Source organism: Pezoporus flaviventris, unplaced genomic scaffold (assembly GCF_033815535.1).
Source record: "Pezoporus flaviventris isolate CSIRO_AGI_PZ_B2104156 unplaced genomic scaffold, CSIRO_AGI_Pfla_v1 ptg000002l, whole genome shotgun sequence".
NCBI classification, from domain to species: domain Eukaryota; kingdom Metazoa; phylum Chordata; class Aves; order Psittaciformes; family Psittacidae; genus Pezoporus; species Pezoporus flaviventris.
Genome location: NW_026892550.1, coordinates 52,693,181 through 52,706,269, shown reverse-complemented (window position 1 = coordinate 52,706,269; position 13,089 = coordinate 52,693,181). Strand labels below are relative to the sequence as shown.

At 42.8% G+C, this 13,089-nt stretch overlaps 1 protein-coding gene across 1 annotated transcript in view; it reads left to right on the top strand.

The window, feature by feature from the left end:
* The window catches only part of ELOVL6 (ELOVL fatty acid elongase 6), a 77,884-nt gene that overhangs the window by 40,841 nt on the left and 23,954 nt on the right, over positions 1–13,089 (top strand). The window contains exon 2 of the mRNA XM_061478614.1: positions 11,030–11,161. Coding sequence (XP_061334598.1) covers positions 11,030–11,161 — 132 coding nt within the window. The remainder of the gene's footprint in view (positions 1–11,029; positions 11,162–13,089) is intronic.

Genomic DNA, 13,089 nt, shown 5'->3' with positions numbered 1-13,089 from the left:
ATTTAGCAGGAGCTAGAACAGAAAACTCTCTGTGTATATATAACACTTTAATGCTATACTTGCTAATCCTTTAGTAACCTGTACTCTTTATACCACGATGGAAAGTGAAATACTGCTAAGCAGTTTAGTATACCATCTAATTAGGTGAGGGGGTGGCTAAGGGCAGGATGCAGTCAGCCAAGCCCTCACAGCTGAAAGCAAAAAGAGAGATCCATACTCTTTAGTTGGAAGAGCTGGCCGGTCCTGCCACCTCGAGAGAGAGACAAGGGTGCCCGTGCCAAGTGTGAAGGTGTAGGCAGAGGTGGAAAGCCTGAACAAGCTGTCAGAAACATACTGCTGACAGGATATAGAGATAAGCTATATTAGTGCCGTGTACTTTGTACTGCATTGTGCCACTCCTGCTGGCTTATTCCAGTTGTTTCAGGGCTGCCAGTGGGATGTCTGCAGGAAACACCGAAAAAACAGCTGGCCTGTGAAATTTAGTTGAGGAATGGGTGCTGGTGATCGTAGACTGTTTGCTTATGTTCCTCTGGCCCATCTTCATTTCCATTGCGGGTTTAGGAATGTCATTCTGCCTTCTAAATTTTGTCTGCATCAGATCCTGAAACCTCAGTAATTGGAAAATTCCTTTTACTGTTTTATCACTTGCAGTATTTCTCATGGTGTTTTATGTTCTCTCCTCAAATAATTTTAATTGGATCCAGGCCAGCTTTCCTCTTCCTTTATCTTTGAAAGAGTCTGTTTTAAAGGTACTTCCTTCACTGATTTCAAGTAAAGTGATTCTGGATTTAATGAAGAAGCTATAGATCATGGTCAATAACATGGGAATCATGATGGATTGAAAGTACTGGGAAATTTATTAGCAGATTAGTTTGAGGACTGAAGCCTCCACTGGGAGTGGAAAGCATAAAAATCTTCCATAGGTAGTGGCGAGGTTCAGTTCATGGAAATAGCATTTAATCATGAAACCCTTACATAAGCAGTGGCAAGGTTTAGTTCATGGAATGCCATTTGCTAATGATAAGGTAGCGAGCTAATGCATAGGTGGCTTCTCTGCTGGTGGACGTGTTGGGCAAGCTGCAAAGCATTGTTCTGAGGAGGTAGCAGCATGTAAACCTGCCTTCTAGCTACTCTGAATTGCTCCCTGTAGCAAGTTTCGAGCACTTGCTGAAACACCTTTGTGTTTGTCCTGACCTGCTTCCCAGGTGACTAAGAAGGGAAATGGCTGTTTATCAGGGCTCTTTGTTTTAGAGAGGGGGTTGAAAAGATTATGGCCAAATTGCCCCATTTTTCTCCTGGATTTTGCTAGTTTCCTATCAGTCAGGAGCTAGGTCCAGGTTAGTGGCAGTGTTTCCATTAGCATCCTTTGTCACTTGATCTCTCAGCACTAGGCACGGGTCAGATGTCCTTGAAGGTTTTATTTGGTACATCAAGCAGTCATTGACATCATGTATCAAAAAGTACGGCAGGACCAGTCAGAGCAGGCAGTTGCTCTTAAGATGACCTGATTTTTTTCATGCAGTGCTGAAAAATATTTTTCCATTTGCTTCTCTACCAAAATGCCACTTTTTATGAGCTCCATTTGCCCCCTTCTCTTCCACAGGGCATGTGAGCCTTTACAGGGTTTGAAAGCAAGACATTTTATTCCAGAGTTCCATTACTGCAATGTCACTGGGACCGATATCCCCTTTTAATCAGATCTAGGCCACAGAATGGCATAGCTGGCTTGCGCTGATGTGTCCATATTGTTTTAGGTTTTTAGATGGGGAGCAGAAATGTAAATGTATATTCTAATTCATTATGCTTTTCAATCATCCATGCCCTTAGTTTGGTTTCCTCTAGGATAATTTAATATTTTCCAGTACTGAGAGAGTTATATGATCCTTTCCATAAGGTGGTCACCAAACCCTAGCCGTAAAGGCTTATTTGTACATTACTTTTGGCTGCCCTGTTTCTAAGGTTGCGCTCTCCTCCACAGGAGAATCTTGCATGTCTTTTTTGGCTGGGAATGCTCTCAGGAAAATCAGAATGGTTTTTGTTCGTGTTATGCAATCTGCTGGCAGTTGTAGCACCATCATTTTCTGAGGTTATATTGCAGAAGGCTGGAAGGGAGCAACGTCCACTGGAATGTCTTTTAGGGTGGATAGGTAGAAAAACAACACACTGCTTGTAATCCCTGCTTTTTCTGTGTTTTATTTTGAATTACTGCTTTTTTCCTACTGAAATATTTTATTAGGTCCAACAAACATTATTTCCAAGACTATTTACAAGTTGCATTTGCAAAGGTGGAGAGAGCTGATCATAATCACTGTGGAGCATAGGCTTTCCTGCAGAGTCAGGGGCAAAGGTAGCTTTAATAATGTTTTTGTATTGATGTGTTACTTGTAGTGTGTGTTGTGTCCTGTTAAATAAATGTCTGTCCCCTGATCAGTGAGAAAAGCAGCATTTGTCTATATAAATAACATATGTGAGTTGCTTCAGGGATCTTTCCAGATCTGAAGGTCTTACATTGTTGTAAGTGTAAACTTATTAGATGTCATAACCATTGATTGATTTGATCAGATAAAGCGCATCAAATGAGTAAGGCATTATGGAGATCTAGTTATTTTCATGCTATGTCTCTTATGACATACCTCCACTAGCATCTTCATTAACCACTTTTAGGTGAGATGTGCATACAGAGTGATTTCAACTGGTAGACATGTAGGTTAGTAGGCCCAAGTTCACTTGCAGTTGTGTTTACTAGCTCCGGGTCTTTACTGTGGAGGCCGGAGGTTTAAATTTACATTGATGGAATTAAAAGTGAAAGTACTGTAGCTTTTCATCAGAACTGCAGTGCCCATGACCTACATTAGTTTCCCTGCTCTCTGCTGTCTCTTTACTGACTGCCTGAAGGACCCAGCAAACCCTGGGGAAACCCATGGTGGGCCCAAGGGGACACTGAGACACCCTGCTTTGTCATCAAGTCTATGTATTAAGAACTAGGTATGTTGTCAGAGTGATACAGATGGACATAGCAGAGGCTTTCAGTACAGGAGGAGTTTCTTTGACTACACTGACCTGCTATGAAGACTGCTAACAGGGACAGCAATGGTCACTGTTTTGCCAGTATGCTCCTTGATTCTTCTGGGGCCACCGTCAGTTCTTAGCTCTGGCGACATAAATCTTGGGGGGCTTGTGCAAAAACGGTTGTTACTTATGATCAGTGTCAGTAACAGTAGGTCAGATGCTGGCCCATCCCTGGGGAGGAGTGGAGGCATTGAGGATGGGCCGATGCAGGCTTTGGCACAGGCTGAATGGTGTTAGCTGGGTAGAAGGGTACAGTGGGGCTCACCCCAGCAATCCAGCAATCCAGCCCACTGGGCTTCGTGTGAGGTGGAAACTGGAAGATGGCTGTCATCACCATGAATACAGCGTCAGCTGCCATCTGCACTGATTGGGTCACCATTCAAAACATAACTTAAAAGTAGAGGAAATCTGGGGCAGAGCTAGAGAGGAAGCTAATTTGCCTTCAGTGATAACAAAATCTTGGCAAAGCTGGTTTCCAAGTCCCAAAGTTTTGGGGGTTGTTTTGGTTTCTTTTTGGAAGCCCTTTCCATTTGAGGGGTAATTTTCTCTTGTGACATTGTGTATATTTGGAATTGTAGCTTACGGATTTTTAAGAGTTTATGGTTTGTTCAGTTAAGGCAATATGAGGCTTAGAAAGAGCAAAGGACTTCATATACTTCAGAATGGAGTTTGCCACTTCCATGTGGAATAGAACAAATAAAAATAAATTGTCCCTAAATTTTAACTTCCGTTTCTCACCCTTAAGCTTCTCTTCCATTTTCCCATTGCAAAGGCACAAGCAAGCAAAATTCGCTGCTGCTGTTTTCATCCCTAGCTGCACACATTTTAGTTTATAGCTGGTACTCTGTAACATGTATATTCTACAAGCATGAGTATGACAAACTACTGGCAAACACATTTCAACAGAACAAATGCAACCCTCAGGGAGGTGCAGGACATGAGCCATCTTCCCCAGTGCCTCCACACTGCTGTGCCCTTGTTTCTCTTCTCTGTAATTTTAGGGCTGTTACCTGCCCTGCCAATGGCATGCCCTGGGAGTGCTTTCCTGCTCCTGGGTGTGATTAAATGTGATGTGGGGGGAGGCTTGATTGGGCAAAGCCCCTTGCTCCCTGGGAAAGATGCCCATGCAGGTTGGCTGGTTGGGAACTGGGGCCGTTTCCAGCCGGACCTCCAGCTGGACCACACCAGTCTGTGACCTCATGATACACCATAAACACCTGCAGTTTCTCTGCTCTTCAGAGTTATCTGGCTTGATAGCTCTCACCTTTCCTGCTTTGACCTGTGCAACAGGGGGCCTGAGCGTCTATGCCTCAGCTCTGCTATTAGCACTTACGGGGCATGAGGAACATGTGAAAATCCTTTTTGGCCAAGTTGAGCCTGGGACAGTTCCTGCAGCAGTCCCTCTGGCAGCCTCCCAGTGCTGTGTTTCCTTACTTTCTGTGGGTTAAGGAGTTGGACAGATACAGATACAGGTACTGTCTGTCAGTAACGACATGAATTGGGTGATGAGAACAGGACCCCAGAGAAAAGGCAGGTGTGGGGGAATAGCAGTCCCTGCCTGAGATGTGCCCTCAGGGCCCTGACCTCCTTCTCCAGGGTGCCTTGTGGGGAGCACAGACCTACATATCCAACAGTACCTGTCATGAGGAGACCAAAATGGTCTTTTGGGAGGCAGGCTTTAGAAATCAAGGGATCAGATTGGTATGAGGTACATCTCTGTTTATTCTCCGATAGCCTGTTACGTCAAAGACCATCATCAGTGAGTCACCCGTGTGTGTGACTGTCGCCGTTACTGCTCTAAATATAAATGTCAAAGGATACTGAGCTGTAGGAATAAATCAGGCTGCATTGGCTTGTGTGTATCAGACAGGTCTTCCTTTTATGCATGTCCTCTCTCTGTTATTAAGGCTGGTATGGTCAACAGGAAACAGCTGCAGAAACTCAAAGCTAGGAGTGCAGGTTATATTTTCATATGCAGATCTGGGGTAGCCACACATTAGATCTCTTTTTGCTGGTTCTGTCAAAATTATATCTGGGAAGAGTGAGAGAAAGGTTTGTTTTGACAGTATTTCAGAGATAGAAACACTGAGAGACTGAGAAGCGTTTTCACACCCTTTTTTATACATGCAGAGTATGTGATTTTTAAATAAGCACCAGAGAGAAAGTAACTTTGCCAAGGCTATCAGTCACTGCTTGTAAGGTATGGACATGGGTATGCTGTGTGATTTATACTGGTCAGGTTAACCCACTTTAATTAGACTCTCAGGTTAGGAGTTTTAATTATAAACATAAGTGGTTGCTGTTGTTTTCTGTTGAAAGCTGAGAGAAACTGGTAAGAAAAGTCCCTTATCTTTCATCTTACTGACCATCCTTTTTTCTTTTTTTTTCCCCACAGTAAAGTCTGTTTTCTTAAGTCAATAAAATGATCATGAAGAAGGCCAAAAGAAAACACTGGGAGCCTGAAATTGCCTGTTTACTTGCCAGAAGCACTCTGCTCTGGCAACTGCAGTGGTTTAGGTTTTTTTTTTTGCCTCTTGTGCTCCCTTTCCAGCATATGAAGAAGTGGTAATGAGCTTAAGAACAAGCTCTGCCTGTGCAAAGTAAATGCATCTTGATGAAAAAAAAAAATCATTTAAAATCCCTATAGGGATATAGCCCCCTAAATAGAGGGGGCTAACACCGATTCACTTTACTACTCCCCTAACGAATGCTGTTATGAGGATAATCCTGTATTACGTGTTAGAGGATAGTTAAAAGATGCATGATAAGGTTGTCCTTTGTGCATTTCTGCAGAGGTTTTCCTTAGTGATTAAAGAAAATCCTATGGAAATATTACATTTATTAGCACATATCTCTGTTTCAGTTTGCTCATTAACATCAGAGAACTCTACAATAATGACTCAGGCTTCTATTTTCAGGGAAAAAAAATTACAACAGTGCGTCTGGGCTGAAGCCACCTCCTTCAGCAGCACTGCAATATTCAAGGCTCTTTCACTTTGCATCAGAGACACTGGTATGTCTCATGCTACTGCACCTGAGGCTCACCCTGAGGCTTTGGCCCCTTAGTTTGAATGCTGTGGTAATTCTTACACTTGAAGCATTTTATAAATAACGTACTTCTGGGGGAGTCAGGATTTCTTATTCCTTAGCTGTCTGCTTACTGTTGCTATTCTTTTCTATGCTGTGTTTTCCTGCCTGAGGCTGGATGGTTGATCTCTGCATGTCACTCCTTGGTGCCTGAGAGGGCTTTCCTGGGTAGGACTCCCTGGCTATGAGCAAGGAGAAGCTTTGTTCCTGGTGCGGTGGATTTCCTTTGTGTTCCTTTATCAGCCCCAGGTTCTGCCTCCCTCTGCTCAATTTTCTTTTCTTCTTTCCTGTCTCTCTTCTACTATGAGGAAGATCTAGTAAAGGATTTTAGGTTCTGAGAGTGCCCAAACCTGCATCCATCCTTGATAAAACACATCACCTGCCTTTACACAGTGCAGAGGGACAAGCAGAGTCCACAGGCTGTGGTCCAGGGGATAATACTACCTGCCCTTGTTGCAGGATTTTTGCAGGAGAGTGACCAAAGCTTTGTGTTCAGTGTGGATAGCCTGAGCCTGTTGGTGTGCACATGGGTGCAAGAAGCATTACTCCAGGGGCTTCGTCAGTGAAGGGACTACGAGCCTCCTTTACCATGCTGTCCCAGCTTCACATCCACCTCTTGACCCCAGCCACTCTAAATGGCTTCCATCCTTACCATTGACCCTTTCTCTTCTGTTTCTCTCATCATGTCAGCAGCTTCTGCATGTCCCATTGCCTCATGATACAGCCACCTCTGTGCTAGCATCCTGGAAGATCTGCCTCATATCTTCATCCTGTAGCCCAAACTCTTGCCTTGATTTCCTGTAGTTACCCCTAGCCAGAGCAGAGCATTTATAGGTTCTCCAGAAAATTCCCTTTTGGGGGAAGGAGCTGGCAACTTTTGACAGGGAAACATGGAGTTGTATTCAGTAGAGAGAGTACTTAGTTCCTGAAGTCTGAAAATGTAGGAAGGTGGGAGACAACTGTGAGAAACAGAAATGCCAGAAAAAATGTGGAGGATTTGGCAGCCCTGTCTTTATGTCTACATGTTATCCTGCAGAACAGAACTGAAGACAAACATACGAATGTGCTAACATTGAAGTTACTGGATGCGAGTCTTGCTACTGAATTGCTTTGGGGGATTTTTCTTCTTTTTTTTAGTTTCAAGGTTATTTTTTTTTTTTTGGTCATCATTCTGCTCTATTTAGTTTCTCTTCAGAAAATAGTAATGAAAAGTTACAGTGCTTCAGAACAACTCCAAAACTCTGTCTTTAAAGAGGCTTATTGGGTATTAGCTGCCTTTGGCTAAAACCATATCAAATGTAACTGAATACTGTCAGATTGCCATTGCTTTGCATCACCAGCCCAGAAACCGGACTGTAGGCATGAACCTTTCAGGAAAATCCATCGTAAAAACATTGGTAAGAAGCTGGTTAATACCAGTCTAATGCAGTTAAACAGATTTTCTTAAGAGTCCATAGCTCTCCAACCCCTTTGTAACTACATCACCTGGACTACCCAGTTCTTTTAACCATTATTATGCTGCAGAGGGGAAGATTCAAAGTCTTTTGGATGCAGAAAGTTATGGGAAGTTGTCAGCAAGTGTCAAAACAGAGTGATAATTTCAAAATCAGCCTACTCAGTAATTCAGTATTGTGCTTACCTCTGATAGGAGATGATACTACTGTGTCCCTCCTTGTCTGAAACAGCTGACAGCTGCTCTCTGCAGTTCACATCATGCGTGCAGTCAAATCTTCCTGTCTCTGCCACCACCAAGACAGCTGTATGCTGAGGGAATACCGTTTATCATCATTGCAAATATTGCTGAACTCATTACAAAGCTGTTAAAATTGACCTAAAATCTATCTGTTTTAATTAGTATAATGGAACTATTGACCTCAATAGACCGAACTCACGAGAAATAGTTTCAATAACAAGAAGCAAAACAAAATGTTACTTGGTGCAAGGGTATCTTGCCCAGGAAGATGTAGGGTATCTTACCCAGGAAGAAGGGAGTCAAACAGAGCACAGTCCTGAGCTGCTAACTCATTCAGACTGGTCTTTTTTTCTTGAATTGGAACTGAAGTCAAACCATTACTTTGAAGTCTTGGCTGTATTTGATCCAGAACTGAACAGCTTCGTACCTGCCTGCCTTCCCACAAAGAACCTTTAGCTACTGTTCTTAAATCCTGACCTCCTCCTGTGCCAGCCTACGCAACTCACATCCTGTTGGCAGCTGCATGGCAGCACTGTGTTGCAGTCTTTTCCCCTGCACCATCCTGCAGTGTTTTTGGTTGCTTTGGAGCTCCACTCATGGACCAGTGCAACACAGACCTGCCCTGCCTCTGGCATGAGGGTTTCCCACTGCAGTGCCGTGAGGTGTGGGATTTGCACCCACCCTGTGGCATGGGGCTGCAGGGTCCCTCCTCTGGGGTTCCTGCACATGACCTTGCTCGAATGGCCATACGTATATATCATGTATGAGTATCTCCATACCTTGTTGTGTGCATTGCCATCTGCCTGCACTGAGCACTGTAAGCCCAGATTCCATGGGACTGAAGGGGCAGGAACATGCAGAGTGGATGTCTCTCCTGATGCCCTGGGGCAACCAGGACAGCACTGCAGACTGTGGTACAGCCCACCACACTCCTTCACTCATGCCCGGGTTGGCAGTGTGCTGCTCTGCAGGCTGCTGCTGAAGAGGCTGCAGAGGGAAGGAGGTGGCAAGGCAGTCCGACTTCACATTGAGAGTTTGTTCCTGTCCCATATTCCATAAATCCTGTCTTAACAGGCAGCTTGGTGTGAGCAAGTTTGAGTTGTTTCATCACTACCCAAACTGGTTAACAAATATTTACTGATTTCCAGCCAAGCTAAACTTCAGTCAGATTTGATAAATGTGGTAATTCTGCCCCTTCCCTGACTGAAAATCAAGAACATAGAGGTGAAAATGAATGTTTTTTTCTTTATTATGATATGAGTAAGGGCCTATGCTTTATCATTTTCAAAACATGGTTGTTATAAATAGTGCCATGCAATTAGACCATCTCAATGCACAAGGTGAGAGGGCACTCACTCGGTAGTTACCCTGGGGCTTGTAGCCAGCGTGGATGCTAAAGGTCACCCAGGGGACCACAGGCACTAGGTCTTCATTTCTTAGTGCAGAGCACTGAGCAGTCGGATTTTCATGCAGTTACCTATGTTTTGCAACACAGAGCTATAAACATGTCAGTAGAAACAGAAGAGTTTCTAAATAGACAGAAAATGGCATGCTGCTGCATGTATACTGATATGCCTCTGTCTCTTTGGACTTTGCTTTTACTTAGCTCTCAGACTCACATAAAGTCACTATTTCCAGTGAAGGCTGCATGTGCTTTCTTCATGCTTCCAATCAGATGTGCTTTTACATCTTTTCTTAGGTTTCATGAACCTCGTGGGAGGACCCTTGTCCACTGAGGAGCCTGTGATTCATGCACCGGTTGCCTTGAACAGGTGTAGGCATGCACTGTGTTGTGCTGTACTGTACTGCACATACTGCTTGGCCTTCAGGACCATCCTGTCCTGTCCATAATCCTTACCATGGCTTACCCTCAGCTGGCTAATCATAATGGAAGAGCTTGGAGGTGGCACTTACTTGGCACTATCAGGACCACAAGCACATCATTGTCTTTATCTTGAGGCGAAGCAACATACTTTTGTAGAAACATCCAACTGAAAATCCTATACAGAATACAATGCAAGTGAACCTCGGCCCTGACAGGCAGTCTGGGCAGCATGCCATGCCCTGATCACAGGTTGGTCTGATGCTGCGTCATCTTGGCGTTCCAGTGTCATAAGGAACATAAGATCTTGCGGCTTGCTGCCACCTTGTCTGGGATATTAATGAAATAGTTAAACCTTTATTGAGAGTGTTTATGTTTCTTTTTGGGGGTTCAAAAAGAACCAGCATCTCTTGGTGCAAAGCCATCGTCCACTGATACTTGTGAATATAATTATAGATTTTTTAGAGAAAAATCCATTCCTAAATGTATACCCATACAGTTAGGCCACCATTAATGTTGTAGATCATTAGGTCTTAGTCAGTGTATTATTGTGCTGTGTGGGAAGGAATCCTAATCTGAGTCTATTTTTGACTTTTAATGGTTGTTTTACAATGAGTTATAGTAGCAGAGTTCAAGTGTTTGCTGATTATTGCTGAGCTGGACTGCTATCAGGCAGTTTTAAAAATAAAACTTGCAATTCTAAGAGTATCATTGAAGTTCCTTAAGAGAGCCATGCTTGGCCTTTCAGCACAGTCACTGGGTTTCCTGAACTGGTGCTCACAGGCAGGGCTTGTGCAGCAGGGCAGTGCCACCCAGCATCGTCACTGCTTAATGGGGTTATTGACTTCTTGTGATTCTCCACTTTTCATGGGGCTCTTCATGTTGTGCAGTTAAGTGCCTTCGTGGAGGAAACAATGGGAAATTAAATTTCCAGGTAGTAAGGATCCTGCAGGAAACAGAAATTGATATGAAAAAGATAAATGAACCGCAAAATGTGATCAGCTGGTTCACGTATCAGCTGTGTTGTGCTTGCAGAAGTGTGTCGGCTCTGCAATATCTGTTATGTTCCTCACAGAAGTTCAGTCTTCAGAAACCAGGGAAGAATGGGAGCCAAAACTGTTTGTCTTTTTTCAGAGCTTCCCCAGCATCAGTTTTGCCTGCACTTGGACCTTGCCCTGTGTGCAGGCATATAGGTTCATACACTAACAATAACCTCAGCTGGGCTGCAGGAGGGTCATTGAAAGAGTTTCCTTTCAAGAAGACCCACAAGCCCTTGGCAGTTATATCCAGATGTAACTCTCTTGTCTATCTAATGCTAATTAAATACTTGACGGGTGTTTTTTGGTTTTGTTTTGCAGGAAGAAATCATTCCTATTTTCAGCTCTGTATGCTGCCTTTATATTTGGTGGTCGGCACCTAATGAACAAACGAGCAAAATTTGAACTGAGGAAGCCATTAGTGCTCTGGTCCCTGAGCCTTGCCGTCTTCAGGTAGGCATTTCTTCACACCAACTGCCTTTGACAGTAGTCCGTGATGAGGGTTTGGGGTTCTTCACATACAGCAGCACTGCTAATGTGACAACAAGCTCACCCAGAAGTAGCATTTCTTTAGTTTTGCTGTTCAGGGTTATGTCCTGATCTATTCCTATCACTAAAATGATCCCCTCTGGCTTGCCAGATCACACAGCATTTGAAGAGGAGAGAAATCAATAACCTTCTTGAAGAACAAAGATGACAATAAAGTGAGGACATAAGAAAAAGCACTTATTATTGCAGTAAATTTACCATGAAAGTTACAAAGGAAAATAAGCATGTTAAGATGTTACTCTTTTTTTCACTTACCAGTTATTATTGCATTTACATAGGTGCATATATGGAATATTTAGTCAAGACTGTAATCTCCATTAGAGTGATGTAAACCTAAAGTCACTGCTTTGATGACGTGTAAATTAGGCTACTGTACTCAGAATCTGGCTTCTGGTTATTCTATCACAAAGAGCTTGTGAATGTAGCAGAAAGGTGGTTTCATGGCGAAAGGCAATTTTTAGTGATGAACATCTCTAGCTGTGTGTTGACCCTATCATCGAGTATGGGGAAAGTCAGGTTCAGATTCTTGATAGTTGTTGAAGTCAGGAGTAAAACTGAATTCCACTTTATCTGCTTAATATGGTAATTTTTAGTGAGACTGAAGATAAATGAGCAATGAACAAATGCTCATAAAATAGCCCTTAAAAACACATGAACTTGTGGTACAATTTACTAATAACGGTACACAGAAGACCTGAGGATTATCTTTCTTTTCAGTGCCCATTGGAAATATAAATTATAGTTCACTCAACTGCATAGAAACCGTTTGCAAACCATTAACAAACACTGATACCTGCATCTTTTTCAAATATCAATATAACAATTGCCAATTATATTAGTTCTAAAGTGCATAAAACAGGTTTGCTTACTGCACAGCTGTGAATGGGGCATAATTTTTCACAGGATGGGAATAGTTTGAGCTGAGTTTCTACAGATTAAAGTTAAGCATGAATGGAGAAGTTTGCTTTCTTTCGTGGCTTTTCCTTTTTTCATCCAAAATTGGTTTATCACATTGACACTTTCTAAAACTCTGGCAGCGGGAAATAAATTGTATTTCTAAGTTGTCTCATCCAGCTGGGACATGCTAACAGCAGAAGTGTATGTTGGCTTGATTTTAATAGGTCATCAATACCTTTAAAGAAATACATCCTGGTGCAGACAGAAACTGCTTTGAAGATTTATAATTTTCATCTGGTTGCATTTGATGCTGTACTTCTGCCTGTGTGTCTAATGCAGTTTTGCTGTTAGCATCCTGTAAGCAATTGTTGCCGTTTGTTCCAGAAATGGCTGAATTTTAGCAGCTGTTGAACTGGTTTCTAGATGGCATGTCATTATGGCATGTCATTCCTGGATCAGTTTGTAAAGTGATTTGTAGCCAGCAGGATCCCAAAATGTGTATTCCAGTAACACTTTCTTACTGAATATAGACGCTAAGAAATAGCTGATTTAACACAAACCTATTGTAGTTTAATTCTTCCAAGAGGAAGAAGCATTATTTCAGAACCGCCCTCTGCAGAAGGTGTCTAGGATGAGTTTTAAAATCACATTATTTTGAGATGGATCTGTGGCTGACATTCACAATGTTGGATTTGTAAGCAATTTCTCTAATTAAGTTCCTCCCGAAATCATAACCTAGCAAGAATACACACTACATTGTGAAATGGCTGTCTAGAGGGACTTCAAAATCGATGTGTTCATTAGTTACTAGTTGTAGTTTCCCATCATCATCATATGAAATAGCTAAGGCATGGGCAGCATGAGCTGCTGAGTGATGCTGGGTGAAATCTAACATGTGGACTCATGTTTTTTGGAGCCACAAGCTGCCAGACTAA